The 26929-nt window shown below is 50.9% G+C and overlaps 1 protein-coding gene across 1 annotated transcript in view; it reads right to left on the reverse strand.

Moving 5' to 3' along the window:
• Positions 1 to 7740: 7740 nt before the first annotated feature.
• xylt2 (xylosyltransferase II) overlaps positions 7741 to 26929 on the reverse strand; it is a 252246-nt gene continuing 233057 nt past the window's right edge. Inside the window, exons 9-11 of the mRNA XM_068004414.1 lie at positions 17936 to 18131; positions 12663 to 12996; positions 7741 to 11064 (exon numbers count right to left, since the gene is read on the reverse strand). Coding sequence (XP_067860515.1) covers positions 10742 to 11064; positions 12663 to 12996; positions 17936 to 18131 — 853 coding nt within the window. The 3' untranslated portion in view covers positions 7741 to 10741. The remainder of the gene's footprint in view (positions 11065 to 12662; positions 12997 to 17935; positions 18132 to 26929) is intronic.

Below are 26929 nucleotides of genomic sequence, written 5' to 3' on the forward strand. Positions count from 1 at the left end.
ATCCCTTGCAAGTTTCTTTTCCTACTCTCTTTTTGTAGCTCTTACTATCTGTTTTGTGACCCTTTGTTGATCTTTGTATCTTTCCCATTCGCCAGGATCTGTGCCATTTTTTGCCTTTTTGTATGCCCTTTCCTTATGTCTTATACTGGCCCTTACCTCTTTAGTTGTCCATGGCTGTTTTTTTTGGCAAGTAGAGTTCTTGCCCCTCAGGGGTATAAACCGGTTCTGTATCACGTTAAATGTTTCTTTAAACATTTCCCATTTAGCCTATTCTTACCCATCTTTTCCCCATAATCCTCAACCCCACCTTCTCCCCATATACCTCAACTCCATCTAACCAATTTCTCCCAATATCCTTGAACCACATCTACCCACCTTCTCCCCAAATCCCTCAATCCCAATTTCTTTGCAGATTCCTCAAACGCACCTTCTTAAAATATCCCCCAACTCCACTTACCCACCAATCCCACCTACCCATCTTTTCCTCACCTCTCTCAATGCCAACTACTCCCCAGATCCTTCAAATCCATCTTCCCCCATAATGGTTTAACCCAGCTCCTCACCTTATCCCCCAACCTCACCTGCCCACCTTCTCCACAGATCCCTCAACCCCACCTACCCAACCTGTCAACATATCCCCCAACACCATGTACTGACCTTCACACCATATTCCTCACGGGGAGCTGAGTGTATTCATGTTTAAAATTATACTTTTGGGGGTTGAGGGATATGGTGAGAAAGCGGGGAGGTGGGATTATAGGATATGAAGAGAAGCTGGGTAGATGGGATGGAGGGATATGCATATGTCCCCCTAATCCATTACCCAATCTGCCCACTTTCTCATCATATCCCTAAACCCCAGCTACCCACATTGGTCGCACATCCCTCAACTCCACCTTGTCTCCATATCCCTCAATCCCACCTATCCACCTTCTCCCAAATACCTCAGCCCCACCTACCCACCATATTCCTCAACTCCACCAACCCACCTTCTCCTGATATCCCTCAACCCCATCTTCCCACCTTCTTACCACACCATGTCCCCATATCCCTCAACTCCACCGACACAATTTTGTCCCATATCCCTCAGCCCCACCTACCCAGGTATTTTATTATTACTTCCCACACTTCTTTTCTGAACCCGGAGGGTTTATATTATCGTTATCGCTTTTTGTAGTCTGACCTTTGCTCTCTTCTCTTATTCTCATCTTTAGATTATTATGCTTTCTAGCCAAACCCCAGCCCAGTTGATTTAAAGTCCTTTCTACAGGCCTAGTTATCCTTTCCGCTTGGGCTTTGGTCCCAGCCTGATTCAGGCGCAGCCCCTCCCAGCACCCCTGCCCCAGTCCTGCTGCCAGTGTCCCATGAACTGGAACCCCTCGTTCGCACACCACTCTTTCACACATTCACTTTCCTGATCTGTTTGTCCCTGTACCAATTAGCCGGTGGCTCGAATAGTAATCCTGAGATGGTTCAACATTGGACCATTGAATGTTTGGCAAGTTAAAATCCATTATGTAAATGTTACCAAATTCTGCATCTAATCTGGGCCATCAATTTAATCGCTCACACGTGAAGAATGCACAAACTTCGACAGTGAATGTCTGCATGCTGTTCAACTGCAGAGGGCATCACAGCCCAGCCAGGTGCGATCTTCATCCGAGATCCATGCAGACATTTTCCAGCGGCAGGTCATAGGGCCATGATCAGAAGCAGGAATCCTGGCTGATTTTCTTTCTCCCCAGCCCAGTGGGGCTGAGGCCAAATGCAGCACCCCTCACCACGATCAGTCACTCGACAAACACAGCACCCCTCACCACGATCAGTCACTGGACAAACACAGCACCCCTCACCACGATCAGTCACTCGACAAACACAGCTCCCCTCACCACGATCAGTCACTCAACAAACGCAGCTCCCCTCACCGCGATCAGTCACTCAACAAACGCAGCTCCCCTCACCGCGATCAGTCACTCAACAAACGCAGCTCCCCTCACCACGATCAGTCACTGGACAAACGCAGCTCCCCTCACCACGATCAGCCACTGGACAAACACAGCACCCCTCACCACGATCAGTCACTGGACAAACACAGCTCCCCTCACCACGATCAGTCACTGGACAAACGCAGCTCCCCTCACCACGATCAGTCACTCAACAAACGCAGCTCCCCTCACCGCGATCAGTCACTCAACAAACGCAGCTCCCCTCACCGCGATCAGTCACTCAACAAACGCAGCTCCCCTCACCACGATCAGTCACTGGACAAACGCAGCTCCCCTCACCACGATCAGCCACTGGACAAACACAGCACCCCTCACCACGATCAGTCACTGGACAAACACAGCTCCCCTCACCACGATCAGTCACTGGACAAACGCAGCACCCCTCACCGCGATCAGTCACTGGACAAACGCAGCACCCCTCACCACGATCAGTCACTCAACAAACGCAGCTCCCCTCACCGCGATCAGTCACTCAACAAACGCAGCTCCCCTCACCACGATCAGTCACTCAACAAACGCAGCTCCCCTCACCGCGATCAGTCACTCAACAAACGCAGCTCCCCTCACCACGATCAGTCACTCAACAAACGCAGCTCCCCTCACCACGATCAGTCACTGGACAAACGCAGCTCCCCTCACCGCGATCAGTCACTGGACAAACGCAGCTCCCCTCACCACGATCAGTCACTGGACAAACGCAGCTCCCCTCACCACGATCAGTCACTGGACAAACGCAGCTCCCCTCACCACGATCAGCCACTCAACAAACGCAGCTCCCCTCACCGCGATCAGTCACTGGACAAACGCAGCTCCCCTCACCACGATCAGTCACTGGACAAACGCAGCTCCCCTCACCACGATCAGTCACTGGACAAACGCAGCACCCCTCACCGCGATCAGTCACTCAACAAACGCAGCTCCCCTCACCACGATCAGTCACTCAACAAACGCAGCTCCCCTCACCACGATCAGTCACTCAACAAACGCAGCACCCCTCACCACGATCAGTCACTCAACAAACGCAGCTCCCCTCACCACGATCAGTCACTCAACAAACGCAGCTCCCCTCACCGCGATCAGTCACTCAACAAACGCAGCTCCCCTCACCACGATCAGTCACTCAACAAACGCAGCTCCCCTCACCGCAATCAGTCACTCAACAAACGCAGCTCCCCTCACCACGATCAGTCACTGGACAAACGCAGCACCCCTCACCACGATCAGTCACTCAACAAACGCAGCACCCCTCACCACGATCAGTCACTGGACAAACGCAGCACCCCTCACCACGATCAGTCACTGGACAAACGCAGCTCCCCTCACCACGATCAGCCACTCAACAAACGCAGCTCCCCTCACCGCGATCAGTCACTGGACAAACGCAGAACCCTCACCACGATCAGCCACTCAACAAACGCAGCTCCCCTCACCGCGATCAGTCACTGGACAAACGCAGAACCCTCACCGCGATCAGTCACTCGACAAACGCAGCTCCCCTCACCACGATCAGTCACTGGACAAACGCAGCTCCCCTCACCACGATCAGTCACTCAACAAACGCAGCTCCCCTCACCACGATCAGTCACTCAACAAACGCAGCTCCCCTCACCGCGATCAGTCACTGGACAAACGCAGCTCCCCTCACCACGATCAGCCACTCAACAAACGCAGCTCCCCTCACCACGATCAGCCACTCAACAAACGCAGCACCCCTCACCGCAATCAATCACTGGACAAACGCAGCACCCCTCACCGCGATCACCCACTCAACAAACGCAGCACCCCTCACCACGATCAGTCACTCAACAAACGCAGCACCCCTCACCGCAATCAATCACTCGACAAACGCAGCTCCCCTCACCGCGATCACCCACTCAACAAACGCAGCACCCCTCACCACGATCAGTCACTCAACAAACGCAGCACCCCTCACCACGATCAGTCACTCAACAAACGCAGCTCCCCTCACCGCGATCACCCACTCAACAAACGCAGCACCCCTCACCACGATCAGTCACTCAACAAACGCAGCACCCCTCACCGCGATCAGTCACTCAACAAACGCAGCTCCCCTCACCGCGATCAGTCACTCAACAAACGCAGCTCCCCTCACCACGATCAGTCACTGGACAAACGCAGCTCCCCTCACCGCGATCAGTCACTGGACAAACGCAGCTCCCCTCACCACGATCAGTCACTGGACAAACGCAGCTCCCCTCACCACGATCAGTCACTGGACAAACGCAGCTCCCCTCACCACGATCAGCCACTCAACAAACGCAGCTCCCCTCACCGCGATCAGTCACTCGACAAACGCAGCTCCCCTCACCACGATCAGTCACTGGACAAACGCAGCTCCCCTCACCACGATCAGTCACTGGACAAACGCAGCTCCCCTCACCACGATCAGTCACTGGACAAACGCAGCACCCCTCACCGCGATCAGTCACTCAACAAACGCAGCTCCCCTCACCGCGATCAGTCACTCAACAAACGCAGCTCCCCTCACCGCAATCAGTCACTCAACAAACGCAGCTCCCCTCACCACGATCAGTCACTGGACAAACGCAGCTCCCCTCACCACGATCAGTCACTGGACAAACGCAGCTCCCCTCACCACGATCAGTCACTGGACAAACGCAGCACCCCTCACCACGATCAGTCACTCAACAAACGCAGCACCCCTCACCACGATCAGTCACTGGACAAACGCAGCACCCCTCACCACGATCAGTCACTGGACAAACGCAGCTCCCCTCACCACGATCAGCCACTCAACAAACGCAGCTCCCCTCACCGCGATCAGTCACTGGACAAACGCAGAACCCTCACCACGATCAGCCACTCAACAAACGCAGCTCCCCTCACCGCGATCAGTCACTGGACAAACGCAGAACCCTCACCGCGATCAGTCACTCGACAAACGCAGCTCCCCTCACCACGATCAGTCACTGGACAAACGCAGCTCCCCTCACCACGATCAGTCACTCAACAAACGCAGCTCCCCTCACCACGATCAGTCACTCAACAAACGCAGCTCCCCTCACCGCGATCAGTCACTGGACAAACGCAGCTCCCCTCACCACGATCAGCCACTCAACAAACGCAGCTCCCCTCACCACGATCAGCCACTCAACAAACGCAGCACCCCTCACCGCAATCAATCACTGGACAAACGCAGCACCCCTCACCGCGATCACCCACTCAACAAACGCAGCACCCCTCACCACGATCAGTCACTCAACAAACGCAGCACCCCTCACCGCAATCAATCACTCGACAAACGCAGCTCCCCTCACCGCGATCACCCACTCAACAAACGCAGCACCCCTCACCACGATCAGTCACTCAACAAACGCAGCACCCCTCACCACGATCAGTCACTCAACAAACGCAGCTCCCCTCACCGCGATCACCCACTCAACAAACGCAGCACCCCTCACCACGATCAGTCACTCAACAAACGCAGCACCCCTCACCGCGATCAGTCACTCAACAAACGCAGCTCCCCTCACCGCGATCAGTCACTCAACAAACGCAGCTCCCCTCACCACGATCACCCACTCAACAAACGCAGCTCCCCTCACCACGATCACCCACTCAACAAACGCAGAACCCTCACCGCAATCAATCACTCGACAAACGCAGCACTCCTCACCACGATCAGTCACTCAACAAACGCAGCTCCCCTCACCGTGATCGGCCACTCAACAAACGCAGCACCCCTCACCGCGATCAGTCACTCAACAAACGCAGCTCCCCTCACCGTGATCGGCCACTCAACAAACGCAGCTCCCCTCACCGCGATCAGTCACTGGACAAACGCAGCTCCCCTCACCACGATCACCCACTCAACAAACGCAGCTCCCCTCACCACGATCAGTCACTGGACAAACGCAGCTCCCCTCACCACGATCAGTCACTGGACAAACGCAGCTCCCCTCACCACGATCACCCACTCAACAAACGCAGCTCCCCTCACCACGATCACCCACTCAACAAACGCAGCACCCCTCACCGCAATCAATCACTCGACAAACGCAGCACTCCTCACCACGATCAGTCACTCAACAAACGCAGCTCCCCTCACCACGATCACCCACTCAACAAACGCAGCTCCCCTCACCACGATCACCCACTCAACAAACGCAGCTCCCCTCACCACGATCACCCACTCAACAAACGCAGCACCCCTCACCGCAATCAATCACTCGACAAACGCAGCTCCCCTCACCGTGATCGGCCACTCAATAAACGCAGCACCCCTCACCGCGATCAGTCACTCAACAAACGCAGCTCCCCTCACCGTGATCGGCCACTCAACAAACGCAGCACCCCTCACCGCGATCAGTCACTCAACAAACGCAGCTCCCCTCACCGCGATCAGTCACTGGACAAACGCAGCTCCCCTCACCACGATCAGTCACTGGACAAACGCAGCACCCCTCACCACGATCAGTCACTGGACAAACGCAGCTCCCCTCACCACGATCAGTCACTGGACAAACGCAGCTCCCCTCACCACGATCACCCACTCAACAAACGCAGCTCCCCTCACCGCGATCAGTCACTCAACAAACGCAGCATCCCTCACCACGATCACCCACTCAACAAACGCAGCACCCCTCACCGCGATCAGTCACTCAACAAACGCAGCATCCCTCACCGCGATCAGTCACTCAACAAACGCAGCTCCCCTCACCGTGATCGGCCACTCAACAAACGCAGCACCCCTCACCGCAATCAATCACTCGACAAACGCAGCTCCCCTCACCACGATCAGTCACTGGACAAACGCAGCTCCCCTCACCACGATCACCCACTCAACAAACGCAGCACCCCTCACCACGATCAGTCACTCAACAAACGCAGCTCCCCTCACCGCGATCACCCACTCAACAAACGCAGCACCCCTCACCACGATCAGTCACTCAACAAACGCAGCATCCCTCACCGCGATCAGTCACTCAACAAACGCAGCTCCCCTCACCACGATCAGCCACTCAACAAACGCAGCTCCCCTCACCACGATCAGTCACTCAACAAACGCAGCATCCCTCACCGCGATCAGTCACTCAACAAACGCAGCTCCCCTCACCGCGATCAGTCACTGGACAAACGCAGCTCCCCTCACCACGATCAGTCACTCAACAAACGCAGCACCCCTCACCGCGATCAGTCACTGGACAAACGCAGCTCCCCTCACCGCGATCAGTCACTCAACAAACGCAGCACCCCTCACCGCGATCAGTCACTGGACAAACGCAGCACCCCTCACCACGATCAGTCACTCAACAAACGCAGCACCCCTCACCGCAATCACCCACTCAACAAACGCAGCACCCCTCACCGCGATCAGTCACTGGACAAACGCAGCTCCCCTCACCACGATCAGTCACTGGACAAACGCAGCACCCCTCACCACGATCAGTCACTCAACAAACGCAGCTCCCCTCACTGCAATCACCCACTCAACAAACGCAGCTCCCCTCACCACGATCAGTCACTCAACAAACGCAGCTCCCCTCACTGCAATCACCCACTCAACAAACGCAGCTCCCCTCACCGCGATCAGTCACTGGACAAACGCAGCTCCCCTCACCGCGATCAGTCACTGGACAAACGCAGCTCCCCTCACCACGATCAGTCACTCGGCTCAGACCAGGGGTGAAACCAGACGTCCTTGGTCTGATTGCTCAGCCACTCACCAGATAAATCTGAGGGGCCCATCAGGGATAGTTGCAAAATAATTTATTGTAGGGGAAAGAAAATGAAATAAATGCTTCACTGTGCCTGAAGCTGTTTTACTGTTGATATAAATATAAGATAGTCACTAATAAATCCAATAGGGAATTCAGGAGAAGTGGTTAGAATGTGGAACTCGCTACCACAAGGAGTAGTTGAGGCAAATAGCGTAGATGTATTTCAGGGGAAGCTAGATAAACACTGGAGGGAGAAAGGAACAAGGTGATAGGGTTAGATGATGTAAGGAGGGAGGAGGCTCGTGAGGAGCATAAACCTGTTGGGCCGAATGGCCTGTTTCTGTGCTGTAAATAGGAATACAGACCAAAGAATGGCAAATCTCAGTGCTGAGAGAGGGCGAGATTCAAGTGGCTTCTCACTGAACTTTGTGATTGAAATAACTACCTTTTAGCTACTGATATAGTGTGTACTTTATTATTCAAAAAAATATGAATTCTCCATTTCTCTCTCGGTTTTGAGGGGAGGGGTAATGAAGCAAGATATCAATCTCGACAGTCGAGGCAGGGAGGGTGTTCGGTCACACACGACTGCTACTGTAGTCACATAGCAAAAGAGACTATACACTATATACATGACATTTTATATATTACAGAAACTATACAATGCTTCTTTCTGTACCATTCTCATCAAAACAAGTTGTCCAAATAAACATGGATAGTAAACTCCAAGTCAACGGGCTTTTAATGAGCAACTGCCAGACTCTGGACCTCTTTGTTTTGAAGGTGGAGTGGGGCGGGGGGAAGAGGTGAGCCAGAATGATGGTGTATTATTTTTGCTGCACTGGTATAGGAAGCATCATCACCTCCTGTGTTTCACAAATGAAAAGTAACTTCTTTGTCATCAATTATTCCACAGTAAAGATAATTTTTTTCTTTAAAGTTAATTTCCTCCTTTACTGGGGTACAGCCCTCCTGAGCTGACACTCTCCAAGTATAGAATCATACAGCTCAGAAGGAGGCCATTTTGCCCATCGTCCCTGTGCCAGCTTTTTGAAAGAGCTATCTAATTAGTCCCACTCCCCTGCTCTTTCCCTGTAGCCCTGTAAATTTATCCCCTTCAAATAGTTATCCAATCCCCTTTTGAAATTTACTATTGAATCTTCCAAGCAGTGCAGTGCGTTCCAGATCATAACCACTCGCTGCGTTAAAAAATGTTCTCATCTCCCCTCTGATTCTTTTGCCAATTATCTTAAATCTGCACCTTGTACAAGTGGCCATTCTTTACGTGTGAGCCTAGACAGTGAGTATGGGCAGGCTATTCCACCACAGAAATTGTCACCGATGAACCCAATCCTGCCCTCACCTGACTGCCACCCATGCCCTTCCCAGTTGGGGTCACTGAATTGTGAGCGGGAGTGGGAACCCTGACTAGGGGTCTTTCCGTTCCTGAACCTTGGGGTACTGAGGCCAACTACTGCCCCAGCTGAGTTCAGCGAATCAAACATTAGTCTAAGATGACCAGGCTCCTTTAAATCTCACCATTTTAATTCTGCGGATATTTACTTTCTCCTTTGTTTGCTTTTCTGTTTCGTGAATCATAACAGTGACTAGATTTCAAAAGTAATTCATTGGATATTAAGCTCTTTACAACATCTTGAGGAAGTGATGAGGCCAAATAAAAGCAAGTTCCTTCTTTATTTCTTAATTTATCACCCAAGTTGGCAATCTCACTCGGGATGGCTGGTGTGGGAAGTGGAAAAACATCACACACACACTTCTGAGATTGGGACAGAGCTTTACTCTGTATCTACCCCGTGCTGTACCTGCCCTGGGAGTGTTTGATGGGACAGTGTAGAGTGAGCTTTACTCTGTATCTACCCCGTGCTATACCTGCCCTGGGAGTGTTTGATGGGACAGTGTAGAGGGAGCTTTACTCTGTATCTACCCTTTGCTGTGTCTGCCTTGGGAGTGTTTGATGGGACAGTGTAGAGGGAGCTTTACTCTGTATCTGACCCGTGCTGTACCTGCCCTGGGAGTGTTTGATGGGACAGTCTAGAGGGAGCTTTACTCTGTATCTAACCCGTGCTGTACCTGCCCTGGGAGTGTTTGATGGGACAGTCTAGAGGGAGCTTTACTCTGTATCTAACCCGTGCTGTACCTGCCCTGGGAGTGTTTGATGGGACTGTGTAGAGGGAGCTTTACTCTGTATCTACCCTTTGCTGTGTCTGCCTTGGGAGTGTTTGATGGGACAGTGTAGAGTGAGCTTTACTCTGTATCTAACCCGTGCTGTACCGGCCCTGGGAGTGTTTGATGGGACAGTGTAGAGGGAGATTTACTCTGTATCTAACCTGTACTGTACCTGCCCTGGGAGTGTTTGATGCTGAGACTGGATGCCTGAATTAGAAAGTATTCTGTCCCCAGCATGGACATCCCTCACCTTGATGAGCAGAAACTGAAGACAGAATTTGTTTTGAGTTCATAAGTTGGGGCCATATGTTAATAAATCTTTAGCACCTGAAGTTCGTGGGTCTCCCTCTAAGGACAGTGGTGATGGCTTCATCACTATCGAATCACTGTCCACCAAGCGACATTTTGCTCAAATTCAACCACAAAACAGACGCTGGCAGAAATGCTGAGAAACAAAAATTCAGAGGCAGTCGTGTGAAACCAGGAAGGTTGGGCTGCCCCCAGGCTCCACTCAGATCTGCTCACGGCCATTCAACCAGGGACCACTGTCCTGCCACCTCTCACAGCCCCGACGTGCCGAGTGCAGACACCTCAGTCCAACTCCCGCCGAAGCCTCGATCACTGATTGGACTGGGACGACTTTGTGATCCAGGGTATTCTCAGCCAATCGATTCTCCTTCCCCTTAAACTCTGTGCGCTAAACGTTCAGTCTTTTTAACACATCGACGTCACTCCTGTATTCACCAGTGCCAATCTTAAAAAGCACTGGACTGTCCCGCCAGTCCACAGATAGGTTTCTTTCTGCTGGGTTCAGTCCTGCGTCCTTCCCCCCCCCCAACTCCTGTGCTACCTTAGGCGCCCATCATCTTTGACTGGTCCCAGTTCAGATTTGGGGTCGTCAGATAGCGAACTCCAGACGGTCTTTTGACAGGGTCTCAGGGCCGGGCAAGGTGATGGTTCCACCGAGCAGGTGTCGGTAGCTGACCAGAACTTGCCCACGCTGTCGTACACCCAGGCGTCCAGCTGCTTGCCGACCAGCTGAGAGTTGCGGAGGGCCTCCTTCGTAGCCACATCGGATGGAGGGAGGTTCAGAATGCCGCTCAGGCGCTGGAAGCTCTGGTCCATATATTCATTGTTCGGTGGGCCAGCGTGTAGCCACTGGTCTTGCCCTGGATCACAGAAAGGAGGGAAGAAGAAATTTGTTTTTCCTGATTAACTCTGAGAATGGCAGCTACAAGAATCAACTGAGCAATGTCGGGTTTCCCCCACCTCCCCATCCCGGCAGGAGACCCCCTTACTGAGGTAGGGGAACTTGAGCACAAAATCTAGGACGTCACTCCAGTGCAGTACTGAGGGAGTGCTGCACTGTTGGAGGTGTTGTCTTTCAGATGTGACGTTAAACCGACTGCCCTCACAGGTGAATGTAAAAGATCCCATGGCATTATTCAAAGAAGAGCAGGGGAGTTCTCCCCAGTGTCCTGGGCCAATATTTATCCCTCAATCAACATCACTAAAACAGATGATCTGGTCATTATCTCATTCTTGTTTCTGGGATCTTGCTGTGCGAAAATTGGCTGCCCCGTTTCCTACATTACAACAGTGGTTACACTTCAAAATTGGCTGTAATGTGCTTTGGGACGACCTGAGGTCGTGAAAGGCTTGAAATAAATGCAAGTCCTTTCTTTTTTCTTTTACTGGAAGCCTCCCCGAATACCTCAACAGGAAACCATTCTTCATACACAAGCAGAGACGGTGAGCACTGGCAGACTATTCAGCTGTGGGGGCATCGATGTCTGATCCGACTCGTGCACCATGGTCTGGCATTATGCACCAGAGTCACTGTACAGGGGTCAGGAATAGGGTTGCTTTGATGATTTCCCCATCTCACTAGGGTCAGGGATGTAATCCCCTCAACCCTCCTCACAGACCAGGGACTAACCAGCGACCCTCCTGGTCTGCGGGGCTCAGTTCGACACTACCCACCGAACCTTCCAGAGTATGGGGGAAGGGGGGAGGACGAGCTCCTTCCTCATTTGTTCCGTTAGTCAGTCGGGACCCAGTAATCCACAGCCTTCCCAATGTACAGCACGGCTTGAGACCAGCTCACAGCCTCCACCAATCCCGTTCTCATCATCCTGACCGTCTCGGAGACATCGGGAGTGAGATCAAAAACAGTGAGACAGACCACAAACCCATTTGAACACAGAGCTGGGTTTATTCTTGAGTGAGATCATAGAATGATAAAGCACAGGAGGAGGTCATTCGGCCCATCGTCCCTGTGCCGGCTCTTTGAAAGAGCTATTCAATTAGTCCCACTCCCCTGCTCTTGCCCCGTAGCCCTGCAAATTTTTTCCCTTCAAGTATTTATCCAATTCCTTTTTGAAAGTTATTATTGAATCTGCTTCCACCACCCTTTCAGGCAGCGCATTGCAGATCATAGCTCACAGTGTAAAAAAATGTCTCCTCATCTCCCCTCTGGTTCTTTTGCCAATTATCTTAAATCTTTGCCCTCTGGTTACTGACCATCCTGCCAGTGGAAACAGATTCTTCCTATCTACTCTATGAAAACACTTCATAATTTTGAAAACCTCTATTAAATCTCCCCTTAACCTTTTCGACTCGAAGGAGAACAATCCCAGTTTCCCTGGTCTCTCCACATTTTTGGAGATACGTCGAAATGGGGGACGTTTTTCAACCCTGCTCAGTGCTGTGAGGTTGGGATTAGCAGGCGGATTCTCGCCACAGTGTCATGTAGGGTTTAATGTACCTTTTCTGAGTGGTCGCTTCCCACTGAAGGCCAGCGGCACCACGAGGAACTTGGTTTCCGCCAGCGGGACCCACTGGCGCAGCACCCGCACGGTCCAGCTCCCCGGCCGCAGTGGGCGGTTTAGCGGGGGCTTGTACTGTGTGTATTCGGCCTCTGAATCCACCGTGATGTCGTACGACGTCGCTACGATGTAAGCGGGATCGATCCACACCACCGTGGCGGTCATGTTCGCGCCTTTGGCCCATCTCTGCATGGCGATGGGCTCGTCAAAGGGTGCGATCAAACCGCCAAAGTTACGGAACAGCCGCTCCTTGGGATCCCATTCCGTTCCCACCTAAACAATGGGGGGAAAAGACAAGGATTAGCTCCATAAACAGCTCCACTCAGAGACAATCAAAATCAAAGCAAAAGGATTGGACAGTTTTCCATCCAGCACCAAGCACTCTAGCTTGTTCTGCTCGACCCCAACAATCGGCCTCAGTCCCAATAAACAACTTGTATTTATACAGCGCCTATAATGTAGTAAAACGTCTCAAGGTGCTTCACAGGAGCGATTATCAAACAAAATTTGACAACAAGCCACATAAAGAGATATTAGGACAGGTGACCAAAAGCTTGGTCAAAGGTAGGTTTTAAGGAGCGTCTTAAAGGAGAAGAGAGAAGCAGAGGGATGGAGAGGTTTAGGGAGGGAATTCCAGAGGTTAGGTCCCAGGCAGCTGAAGGCACTGCCACCAATGGCGGGGTGAGGGGAGTGGGGGATGCACAAGAGGCCAGAGTTGGAGGAGTGCAGAGATCTGAGAGGGTTGTAGGGCTGGAGGAGGTTACAGATATAGGGAGGGGCGAGGCCAGGGAGGGATTTGAATGCAAGGATGAGAATTTTATATTCGGGAGCCAACGTAGGTCAACGAGTAAAGGGGTGGTGGGTGAACGGGACTTGGTGCTAGGTTTGGGTGAGCTCAATTTTATGGAGGGTGGAGGATGTATGGCCGGCCAGGACAGCATTGGAATAGTCGAGTCTGGAGGAAACATATGGACGGATGAGGGTTTCAGCAGCAAATGAGCTGAGGGCAGGGGGCAGAGACAGGCGACATGATGGAGAAAAGCGGAGTAACAGCCAGCAGAGAGGGAAAACTTTCATCCCAACAGTCTGGGATGTATCTGAACCCAGGGCCGAGAGGAACAAGGCCGGTGTGTTAATTTACTGCACCAGAACCATGGAAAGTTCACAGCACAGAAGGAATCCATCTGCCCCATCATGTCTGCGCCTGCTCCTGCTCTTCACTTGAGCAATCCAAAACTAATCCCACTGCCCCCCTCTCTCCCCATAGCCCTGTATCAATCCAAAACTAATCCCACTGCCCCCCTCTCTCCCCATAGCCCTGTATCAATCCAAAACTAATCCCACTGCCCCACTCTCTCCCCATAGCCCTGTATCAATCCAAAACTAATCCCACTGCCCCACTCTCTCCCCATAGCCCTGTATCAATCCAAAACTAATCCCACTGCCCCACTCTCTCCCCATAGTCCTGTAACAATCCAAAACTAATCCCACTGCCCCACTCTCTCCCCATAGTCCTGTATCAATCCAAAACTAATCCCACTGCCCCACTCTCTCCCCATAGCCCTGTATCAATCCAAAACTAATCCCACTGCCCCACTCTCTCCCCATAGTCCTGTAACAATCCAAAACTAATCCCACTGCCCCACTCTCTCCCCATAGTCCTGTATCAATCCAAAACTAATCCCACTGCCCCCCTCTCTCCCCATAGTCCTGCATCAATCCAAAACTAATCCCACTGCCCCCCTCTCTCCCCATAGTCCTGCATCAATCCAAAACTAATCGCACTGCCCCACTCTCTCCCCATAGTCCTGTAACAATCCAAAACTAATCCCACTGCCCCACTCTCTCCCCATAGCCCTGTATCAATCCAAAACTAATCCCACTGCCCCACTCTCTCCCCATAGTCCTGTAACAATCCAAAACTAATCCCACTGCCCCACTCTCTCCCCATAGTCCTGTATCAATCCAAAACTAATCCCACTGCCCCACTCTCTCCCCATAGCCCTGTATCAATCCAAAACTAATCCCACTGCCCCAATCTCTCCCCATAGTCCTGTAACAATCCAAAACTAATCCCACTGCCCCACTCTCTCCCCATAGTCCTGTATCAATCCAAAGCTAATTCCACTGCCCCCTCTCTCCCCATAGTCCTGTATCAATCCAAAACTAATCCCACTGCCCCCCTCTCTCCCCATAGTCCTGCATCAATCCAAAGCTAATTCCACTGCCCCCTCTCTCCCCATAGTCCTGCATCAATCCAAAACTAATCCCACTGCCCCCTCTCTCCCCATAGTCCTGCATCAATCCAAAACTAATCCCACTGCCCCACTCTCTCCCCATAGTCCTGTAACAATCCAAAACTAATCCCAGTGCCCCACTCTCTCCCCATAGTCCTGTATCAATCCAAAACTAATCCCACTGCCCCACTCTCTCCCCATAGTCCTGTATCAATCCAAAACTAATCCCACTGCCCCACTCTCTCCCCATAGTCCTGTATCAATCCAAAACTAATCCCACTGCCCCACTCTCTCCCTATAGTCCTGTATCAATCCAAAACTAATCCCACTGCCCCACTCTCTCCACATAGTCCTGCATTAATCCAAAACTAATCCCACTGCCCCACTCTCTCCCCACAGTCCTGGAACAATCCAAAACTAATCCCACTGCCCCACTCTCTCCCCATAGTCCTGTATTAATCCAAAACTAATCTCACTGCCCCACTCTCTCCCCACAGTCCTGGAACAATCCAAAACTAATCCCACTGCCCGACTCTCTCCCCATAGTCCTGTATCAATCCAAAACTAATCCCACTGCCCGACTCTCTCCCCATAGTCCTGTATCAATCCAAAACTAATCCCACTGCCCCACTCTCTCCCTATAGTCCTGTATCAATCCAAAACTAATCCCACTGCCCCACTCTCTCCCCATAGTCCTGTATCAATCCAAAACTAATCCCACTGCCACACTCCCTCCCCATAGTCCTGTATCAATCCAAAACTAATCCCACTGCCCCACTCTCTCCCCATTGCCCTGTATCAATCCAAAACTAATCCCACTGCCCCACTCTCTCCCCATTGCCCTTTATCTCCCTCTGTTTCAAATATGTATCCAGTTTTCCTTTAAAAGTTGCAATGGTCTCTGCCTCAACCACTCCCTGCAGCAAACCATTTCATGCTCCAACAATCCTCTGTGTAAAGAAATTTCTCCTAATCTCTCCTCACTCTCAGTGGCAATTTTGAACTGGTGAGCCCCCGTCACTGACTCCCCAACGAGAGGAAACAGTCTTTCCCTATTCACTGTCTCAAAATCATTCCTAAATATAAAAGCCTCGATTAAATCTCCTCTTAGCCTTCTCTGTACGGTGGAAATAGTCCCAATATCTTGTGATTGTTGCACACTGAACATGTTCACTACTGGCAATCTATTTCTGCAACTCTATAATAACTATGGATGAGATTATTATTATCTCTCTCAGCTCCAACATCATCATAACCTTTGTTATTGTCAACTTCCCGCACCACTCAGGACTAACGAAGATTAGTTGGTTTAAATAACTTCCTCTCACTCTAAATGAGACATAACAGAAAGAGACATAGGGGAGATGAGAGAGTTAGAGCTGGGGGGGGGGGGGATAGAGTTAGAGGTGGGGGGAGTTAGAGGGGGAAGATCTTTACAGGCGGGGAGGAGCGTTAGTGGAAGGGTAGGAGCGCCAGGAAGGGAGGTCGGGGGGGGGGATGTGTCCGTGGGCAGGCGGGGGGGGGGGGGGGAGGGGGGAGCGTCGAGAGGGGGGAGCGTCGAGAGGGGGGAGCGTCGAGAGGGGGGAGAGTCGAGAGGGGGGAGCGTCGAGAGGGGGGAGCGTCGAGAGGGGGGAGCGTCGAGAGGGGGGAGAGTCGAGAGGGGGGAGAGTCGAGAGGGGGGAGCGTCGAGAGGGGGGAGCGTCGAGAGGGGGGAGCGTCGAGAGGGGGGAGCGTCGAGAGGGGGGAGCGTCGAGAGGGGGGAGCGTCGAGAGGGGGGAGCGTCGAGAGGGGGGAGCGTCGAGAGGGGGGAGCGTCGAGAGGGGGGAGCGTCGAGAGGGGGGAGCGTCGAGAGGGGGGAGAGTCGAGAGGGGGGAGAGTCGAGAGGGGGGAGAGTCGAGAGGGGGGAGAGTCGAGAGGGGGGAGAGTCGAGAGGGGAGAGGCGGACAGGCAGACAGTTGCAGAGAGAGATAAAAAGCGAGACAGAGACATGCAGGCATATAGTGAGAGACACACAAACAGAAGGAAAGGAAAAGCGTTATTGAGGAGAGACCGACACACACTACAGAAAAGATAGCACACAGAGAGATGGTCAGACATAGGAAATATCATTAACATTAGCAGACAAGAGTGAGAGAGGCATAGAGGGAGAGAAAGAGCAAGAGATACAGACTCAGGGAAAGAGAAAGAGAAAGGTATATACAAAGTCAGGAAAAGAGAGCTGGAAAAAGGAGAGAAAGAGAGAAGCTCAAATTGGAGTGGGGGAGAAAGTGGGACGGAGGGGAAAATCAAACAAAACATGGACCGTGCGCGAGCGAGGGAGGGAGCTTTACTCTGTATCTAACCCGTGCTGTACCTGCCCTGGGAGTGTTTGATGGGACAGTGTAGAGGGAGCTTTACTCTGTATCTAACCCGTGCTGTACCTGCCCTGGGAGTGTTTGATGGGACAGTGTAGAGGGAGCTTTACTCTGTATCTAACCCGTGCTGTACCTGCCCTGGGAGTGTTTGATGGGACAGTGTAGAGGGAGCTTTACTCTGTATCTAACCTGTGCTGTACCTGCCCTGGGAGTGTTTGATGGGACAGTGTAGAGGGAGCTTTACTCTGTATCTAACCCGTGCTGTACCTGCCCTGGGAGTGTTTGATGGGACAGTGTAGAGGGAGCTTTGCTCTATATCTAACCCGTGCTGTACCTGCCCTGGGAGTGTTTGATGGGACAGTGTAGAGGGAGCTTTGCTCTATATCTAACCCGTGCTGTACCTGCCCTGGGAGTGTTTGATGGGACAGTGTAGAGGGAGCTTTACTCTGTATCTAACCCGTGCTGTACCTGTCCTGGGAATGTTTGATGGGACACTGGATGACTTGAATAGAAAGTGTTCCGTTCCCAGCTCCAACATCCCTCACCTGATGAGCACAGATTAACTAAGTGTACAGATGCCACATCTGGTTCATGTCCCTGTGGCAGTGCAGGGGTGATTACCTCTAGGTTCTGGAGTCGGTCGAGTTCTGGGCCAACAATTGCCAGGCGCATCATGGAGCGAGGCACCACCCAGCTCTCCAGGGTCTCCTTCTGGCCTGTAGTTACATTCTTAACTTGCTGCATCACTAAATAACCTTGGAATCGGTCATCGTAGAAGTAAAGGTGGACAGACAGGGGGTGTCCCACAGGCTCGTATCTGAACAAAGTAAAATGCAAATATTTTTAAGATCAAAGGTCAAACAAGTTAAAATAAACCATTAATTAAATAATTATCGTTCCCTGTAATTGACATGCTCTTCCTTTAACATAACTCAGTAAATTGTGCACTAAATCTACATCATTACCAACCACAAGTCTCTGCAATTGGTTCACAGTTTCACACGGTTAGCGTGGAACAATCAGGGCCCACGATATCACATGGAAGTCCTTCAGTGCTGCTGATTGGCACACCATGCACACAGGGGAACTGTTAGCTTTTACATTCTCAGTGATCGGGAGTGTTTGTCTCCAACTGCTAGACAGACTCCACATGTCCATCTGGGCACAACAGCAGTTCCAATAAAAACCCTTCCAGATTGAACTGTCAAGAATCAGAATACTTCCAGATCACCGGTAGCAGGGAGCATAACTCATGCTGTGCTGTTAACAAAGTTAGTTTCCATAACTCCAGAGTTACAAATCCCTCGACAAAAGTCAGCAATAAGGAAAGGCCATTTTGCCCCTTCCTCTATTACCCTAACTCTCCCATCACAGCCCCTCCCTCTATTACCCTAACTCTCCCATCACAGCCCCTCCCTCTATTACCCTAACTCTCCCATCACAGCCCCTCCCTCTATTACCCTAACTCTCCCATCACAGCCCCTCCCTCTATTACCCTAACTCTCCCATCACAGCCCCTCCCTCTATTACCCTAACTCTCCATCGAGGCCCCTCCCTCTATTACCCTAACTCTCCCATCACAGCCCCTCCCTCTATTACCCTAACTCTCCCATCACAGCCCCTCCCTCTATTACCCTAACTCTCCATCGAGGCCCCTCCCTCTATTACCCTAACTCTCCCATCACAGCCCCTCCCTCTATTACCCTAACTCTCCCATCACAGCCCCTCCCTCTATTACCCTAACTCTCCCATCACAGCCCCTCCCTCTATCACCCTAACTCTCCCATCACAGCCCCTCCCTCTATTACCCTAACTCTCCCATCACAGCCCCTCCCTCTATTACCCTAACTCTCCCATCACAGCCCCTCCCTCTATTACCCTAACTCTCTCATCACAGCCCCTCCCTCTATTACCCTAACTCTCCCATCACAGCCCCTCCCTCTATTACCCTAACTCTCCCATCACAGCCCCTCCCTCTATTACCCTAACTCTCCCATCACAGCCCCTCCCTCTATTACCCTAACTCTCCCATCACAGCCCCTCCCTCTATTACCCTAACTCTCCCATCACAGCCCCTCCCTCTATTACCCTAACTCTCCCATCACAGCCCCTCCCTCTATTACCCTAACTCTCCCATCACAGCCCCTCCCTCTATTACCCTAACTCTCCCATCACAGCCCCTCCCTCTATTACCCTAACTCTCCCATCACAGCCCCTCCCTCTATTACCCTAACTCTCCCATCACAGCCCCTCCCTCTATTACCCTAACTCTCCCATCACAGCCCCTCCCTCTATTACCCTAACTCTCCCATCACAGCCCCTCCCTCTATTACCCTAACTCTCCCATCACAGCCCCTCCCTCTATTACCCTAACTCTCCCATCACAGCCCCTCCCTCTATTATCCTAACTCTCCCATCACAGCCCCTCCCTCTATTACCCTAACTCTCTCATCACAGCCCCTCCCTCTATTACCCTAACTCTCCCATCACAGCCCCTCCCTCTATTACCCTAACTCTCCCATCACAGCCCCTCCCTCTATTACCCTAACTCTCCCATCACAGCCCCTCCCTCTATTACCCTAACTCTCCCATCACAGCCCCTCCCTCTATTACCCTAACTCTCCCATCACAGCCCCTCCCTCTATTACCCTAACTCTCCCATCACAGCCCCTCCCTCTATTACCCTAACTCTCCCATCACAGCCCCTCCCTCTATTACCCTAACTCTCCCATCACAGCCCCTCCCTCTATTACCCTAACTCTCCCATCACAGCCCCTCCCTCTATTACCCTAACTCTCCCATCACAGCCCCTCCCTCTATTACCCTAACTCTCCCATCACAGCCCCTCCCTCTATTACCCTAATGCTTCCTTCCAGGCCATCCCTCCAGTACCCTAACTCTCCCATCACAGCCCCTCCCTCTAGTACCCTAATGCTTCCTTCCAGGCCATCCCTCCAGTACCCTACCTCTCTCATCGAGGCCCATCCCTCTAGTGCCCTAACTCGACCATAGATGCCTATCCATGTGTCAGCCCAGACAGCTTCTCTCTGCAGTCCAGTCATGAATAAAAGGAGCGGGGAGAGTGGACCTGAGGGGTGAATAAAAGGAGGGAGGAGAGTGGACCTGAGGGGTGAATAAAAGGAGGGAGGAGAGTGGACCCGAGGGGTGAATAAAAGGAGGGAGGAGAGTGGACCTGAGTTTAGATTTGGTCAGTGGTCAGGGACAGCAGGATGTGACTGCGAGTCAGGCAGGTATGGGGACCTAGGATACAGTGAATGAGGAGCCTCAGTCTTTGACCTTGTCCAACAGGTACGAGGTACTTGCTACCTGTATGGATGAGAAACAAGGACTGCAGGGAGGATGGGCAAACTGACCACAGCATCATGGTACAAGAGGCCATTCAAGTGGGGGGAGCGAAAAGGAATGTGGTAGTGGTAGAGGATAGTATAGTCAGGGTAATAGATACTGTTCTCTGCAGCCGTGAGCGGGAGTCCCAAAGGCTGTGTTGCCTGCCAGGGTTAAGGATATCTCCTCACGTGTGGAGAAGAACTTGGAGCATGAGGGGGAGGATCCAGTTGTGATCCACGTAGGAATCAAAGACATAGGCAGGACTAGGAATGAGGTTCTGCTGAGACAGTTTGAGGATCTAGGGGCCAAATTAATAAGCAGAACCTCAAAGGTAATAAACTCTGGATTACTACCTAAACAACATGCAAATTGGCACAGGATCAAACAGATCAGACAGTTAAATGCGTGGCTTAAAGAGTGGTGTGGGAGACAGGGGGTTCGATTCATGGGGCACTGGCACCAGTACTGGGGAAAGAGGGAGCTGTTCCGTTGGTACAGACTCCACTTAAATCGGGCTGGGACCAGTGTCCTGGCGAATCGAATAACTAGGGCAGCAGACAGTACTTTAAACTAATAAGTGGGAGGGGAGGGTAGGGTTCAGGTGAGGGTAAATTTATAAATCTAAAGAGAAAAGTCAAGGCCATAGAGCAGTGTAGCAATTTGGGTAAAGATAAACAGACTCTGACAGGAAGGGACAGGGAGTTTAACGGTAACAGTGCATCAGTGAGCAAGGTCAAATCAGGGAAAAATAGTAAAAAGTTAAAATTAAAGGAACGATATCTGAATGCACGAAGCATTCGTAACAAGATAGACGAATGGCACAAATAGAGATAAATGGGTTTGATCTTGTAGCCATTACTGAGATGTGGTTTCAGGGTGACCAAGGTTGGGAACTAAATATTCCAGGGTACTTGACTTTTAGAAAAGACAAACAGAATGGAAAAGGTGGGGGGGAGCCCTGATAATAAAGGACGGGATAAAGACAGTGAGAAAGGATTTTAGCTCGGAAGGTCAGGAAGTAGAATCAGTATGGGTGGAGCTAAGAAATAACAAGGGGCAGAAAACACTGGGAGTAGTTTATAGGCCCCCCTAACAGTAGTTATATCTTTGGACAGAGTATTAATCAATAAATAAGAGGAGCTTCTAACAAAGGTAATGCCATAATCGTGGGGGACTTTAATCTTGATATAGACTGGGAAAATCAAATTGGCACAAGTAGTCTGGAGGACGAGTTCATAGAATGTATTTGAGACAGTTTCCTAGAACAATACGTCATGGAACCAACCAGGGAACAGGCTATTATAGATCTTGTCTTGTGTAATGAGACAGGGTTAATTAGTAATCTCATAGTGAGGGATCCTCTGGGGCAGAGTGATCATAATATGAAGCAGTCCGAGCCCGCATGCAGCAAGACCTGGACAACATCCAGGCTTGGGCTCATGAGTGCCAGGCAATGATCCTCTCCAACAAGAGAGAATCGAAGCACCACCCCCTGACATTCAATTGTAAACAATTTTACAACACCAAGTTATAGTCCAACGATTTTATTTGAAATTTACAAGCTTTCGGAGGCTTCCTCCTTCCTCAGGTAAATGTCAGGAACTCCTCGAAGCCTACGCATTTATAAATCACAGAACAATACGTGGTGATTACAGACAGTCTTTGCAACTGCCCGTTGCCAAGGCAATCACCGTGTTCAGACAGAGAGGTGTTACCGACAGAACCCCCGAATATACATTCAACAAAAAAAACCAAACAAACAGGAAAAAAAAGAGAGGCAGAAACATCCGGAAGGCAGAGAAGGCCAGCAAATGACCCGTTATATTAAAAACAGATAGCTTTTGTTCGCTGGTGGGCTTACGTGTAGCGTGACATGAACCCAAGATCCCGGTTGAGGCTGTCCTCATGCGTGCGGAACTTGGCTATCAATTTCTGCTCGACTACTTTGCGTGGTCATGTATCTCGAAGGCCGCCTTGGAGTACGCTTACCCGAAGGTCCGCGGCTGAATGTCCCTGACTGCTGAAGTGTTCCCCGACTGGGAGGGAACCCTCCTGTCTGGCGATTGTTGCGCGGTGTCCGTTCATCCGTTGTCGCAGTGTCTGCATGGTCTCGCCAATGTACCATGCTCTGGGGCATCCTTTCCTGCAACGTATGAGGTAGACAACGTTGGCCGAGTCACAGGAGTATGAACCATGCACCTGGTGGGTGGTGTCCTCTCGTGTGATGGTGGTATCTGTGTCGATGATCTGGCATGTCTTGCAGAGGTTACCGTGGCAGGGCTGTGTGGTGTCGTGGACGCTGTTCTCCTGAAAGCTGGGTAATTTGCTGCGAACGATAGTCTGTTTGAGGTTGGGTGGCTGTTTAAAGGCGAGTAGTGGAGGTGTGGGGATGGCCATAGCGAGGTGTTCGTCGTCATTGATGACATGTTGAAGGCTGCGGAGAACATGGCGTAGTTTCTCCGCTCCAGGGAAGTACTGGACGACGAAGGGTACTCTGTTGGTTGCGTCCCGTGTTAGTCTTCTGAGGAGGTCTATGCGATTTTTCGCTGTGGCCCGTCGGAACTGTCGATCGATGAGTCGAGCGTCATATCCCGTTCTTACTAGGGCGTCTTTCAGCATCTGTAGATGTCCATTGCGTTCCTCCTCGTCTGAGCAGACCCTGTGTTTTCGCAGGGCCTGTCCATAGGGGATGGCCTCTTTGACGTGGTTAGGGTGGAAGCTGGAAAAGTGGAGCATCGTGAGGTTGTCCGTGGGCTTGCGGTCGAGTGAGGTGCTGAGGTGCCCGTCTTTGATGGAGATTCGTGTGTCCAAGAAAGAAACTGATTCTGAGGAGTAGTCCATGGTGAGCTTGATGGTGGGATGGAACTTGTTGATGTTATCGTGTAGTCTCTTTAGTGATTCTTCACCGTGGGTCCATAGAAAGAAAATGTCGTCGATGTATCTGGTGTGTAGCGTTGGTTGGAGGTCCTGTGCAGTGAAGAAGTCCTGCTCGAACTTGTGCATGAAAATGTTGGCTTATTGGGGTGCAAATTTGGTCCCCATGGCTGTTCCGTGTGTTTGGGTAAAGAACTGGTTATCGAAGGTGAAGACATTGTGATCCAGGATGAAGCGGATGAGTTGTAGGATGGCGTCTGGAGATTGGCTGTTGTTGGTTTTGAGTATTGATGCTGTCGCAGCGATGCCGTCATCGTGGGGGATACTGGTGTAGAGTGCCGAGACGTCCATCGTGGTGAGAAGTGTTCCTGGTTCAACTGGTCCGTGGGTACTGAGTTTTTGTAGGAAGTCTGTAGTGTCGCGACAGAAGCTGGGGGTTCCCTGTACGATGGGTTTCAGGATGCCCTCGATGTATCCAGAGAGGTTCTCACACAGGGTTCCGTTGCCTGATACGATAGGACGTCCGGGTGTGTTGGCTTTGTGTATCTTTGGGAGGCAGTAGAAGTCTCCCACGCGGGGAGTACGTGGGATGAGAGTGCGTAGGATGCTTTGAAGGTCTGGAACGAAGGTCTTGATCAGTTTGTTGAGCTGGTGGGTGTGTTCTTTGGTCGGATCTGCGGGTAACCGTCTGTAGTGTTCCTGGTTGTCCAGTTGTCGGTATGCTTCTTTGCAATAGTCCGTTCTGTTCTGTATGACGATGGCTCCTCCTTTGTCCGCTGGTTTGATGACGATGTTGCGGTTGGTCTTGAGAGCGTTGATGGCGTTGCGTTGTGCTCGGGTGACATTCTGGACTATCGTTCGCAGCAAATTACCCAGCTTTAAGGAGAACAGCGTCCACGACACCACACAGCCCTGCCACGGTAACCTCTGCAAGACATGCCAGGTCATCGACACAGATACCACCATCACACGAGAGGACACCACCCACCAGGTGCATGGTTCATACTCCTATGACTCGGCCAACGTTGTCTACCTCATACGTTGCAGGAAAGGATGCCCCAGAGCATGGTACATTGGCGAGACCATGCAGACACTGCGACAACGGATGAACGGACACCGCGCAACAATCGCCAGACAGGAGGGTTCCCTCCCAGTCGGGGAACACTTCAGCAGTCAAGGACATTCAGCCACCGACCTTCGGGTCAGCGTACTCCAAGGCGGCCTTCGAGATACACGACAATGCAAAATCGTCGAGCAGAAATTGATAGCCAGGTTCCGCACCCATGAGGACAGCCTCAACCGGGATCTTGGGTTCATGTCACGTTACACGTAAGCCCACCAGCGAACAAAAGCTATCTGTTTTTAATATAACGGGTCATTTGCTGGCTTTCTCTGCCTTCCGGATGTTTCTGCCTCTCTTTTTTTTCCTGTTTGTTTGTTTTTTTTTGTTGAATGTATATTCGGGGGTTCTGTCGGTAACACCTCTCTGTCTGAACACGGTGATTGCCTTGGCAACGGGCAGTTGCAAAGACTGTCTGTAATCACCACGTATTGTTCTGTGATTTATAAATGCGTAGGCTTCGAGGAGTTCCTGACATTTACCTGAGGAAGGAGGAAGCCTCCGAAAGCTTGTAAATTTCAAATAAAATCGTTGGACTATAACTTGGTGTTGTAAAATTGTTTACAATTGTCAACCCCAGTCCATCACCAGCATCTCCACATCATGACATTCAACGGCATTACCATCGCCGAATCCCCCACCATCAACATCCTGGGGGTCACCATTGACCAGAAACTTAACTGGACCAGCCATATAAATACAGTGGCTACAAAAACAGGTCAGAGGCTGGGTATTCTGCGGCGAGTGACTCACCTCCTGACTCCCCAAAGCCTTTCCACCATCTACAAGGCACAAGTCAGGAGTGTGATGGAATACTCTCCACTTGCCTGGATGAGTGCAGCTCTAACAACACTCAAGAAGCTCGACACCATCCAGGTCAAAGCAGCCCGCTTGATTGGCACCCCATCCACCACCCTAAACATTCACTCCCTTCACCACCGGCACACTGTGGCTGCAGTGTGTACCATCCACAGGATGCACTGAGCAACTTGCCAAGGCTTCTTCGACAGCACCTCCCAAACCCGCGACCTCTACCACCTAGAAGGACAAGAGCAGCAGGCACATGGGAACAACACCACCTGCACGTTCCCCTCCAAGTCACACCCCGACTTGGAAATATATCGCCGTTCCTTCATCGTCGCTGGGTCAAAATCCTGGAATTCTCTTCCTAACAGCACCGTGGGAGAACCTTCACCACACGGACTGCAGCGGTTCAAGAAGGCGGCTCACCACCACCTTCTCAAGGGCAATTAGGGATGGGCAATAAATGCTGGCCTTGCCAGCGACGCCCACATCCCATGAACGAATAAAAAAAAAATTTCACATTGAGTTCGAGAATGACGTACTTAAGTCCAAAACTGGAGTCTTAAATTTAAACAAAGCCAATTACATAGGCATGAAGGGTGAGTTGGCTAAGGTAGATTGGGAAATTAGATTAAAAGATATGATGGTCGATAAGCAATGACGAACATTTAAAGAAATAATTCACAATTCTCAACGAATATACATTCCATTGAGAAATAAAAACTCCACGGGAAAAGTGATCCATCTGAGGCTAACTAAAGAAGTTAAGGATAGTATTAGATTAAAAGAGGCGGCTTATAATGCTGTCAGGAAGAGTAGTAAACTTGAGGATTGGGTCAGTTTTAGAAACCTGCAAAGGATGACCAAAGAATTGATATAGAGGGAGAAAATAGAATATGAGAGTAAACTAGCAAAAAATATAAAAAGATTGTAAGAGCTTCTCCAAGTGTATAAAAAGGAAGAGAGTAGCAAAAGTAAACGTTGGTCCCTTAGAGGCTGAGACTGGAGAAATTATAATGGGAAATGGCAGAGACGTTAAACAAATATTTTATATCTGTCTTCACAATAGAAGACGCAAAAAACATACCAGAAATAGTGGGGAACCAAAGGTCTAACAAGAGTGAGAAACTTAAAGTAATTAATATTGGTAAAGGAAAAGTGCTGGAGAAATTAACGGAACTAAAAGCCGACAACTCCGCTGGACGTGATGGCCGACATCCGAGGGTTTTAAAAGAGATAGTGGATGCACTGGTTTTGATCTTCCAGAATTCCCTAGATTCGAGAACAGTCCCAGCGGAATGGAAGGTGGCAAATGTAACACTGCTATTCAAGAAAGGAGGGAGAGAGAAAACAGGGAACTACAGGCCAGTTAGTCTGACATCAGTCGTCAGGAAAATGCTGGAATCCATTATTAAGGATGTGGTAACTGGGCACTTAGAAAATCATAATATGATTTGGCAGAGTCAACA

The sequence above is a fragment of the Heptranchias perlo genome, chromosome 23 (assembly GCF_035084215.1).
Source record: "Heptranchias perlo isolate sHepPer1 chromosome 23, sHepPer1.hap1, whole genome shotgun sequence".
Taxonomy (NCBI): Eukaryota; Metazoa; Chordata; class Chondrichthyes; order Hexanchiformes; family Hexanchidae; genus Heptranchias; species Heptranchias perlo.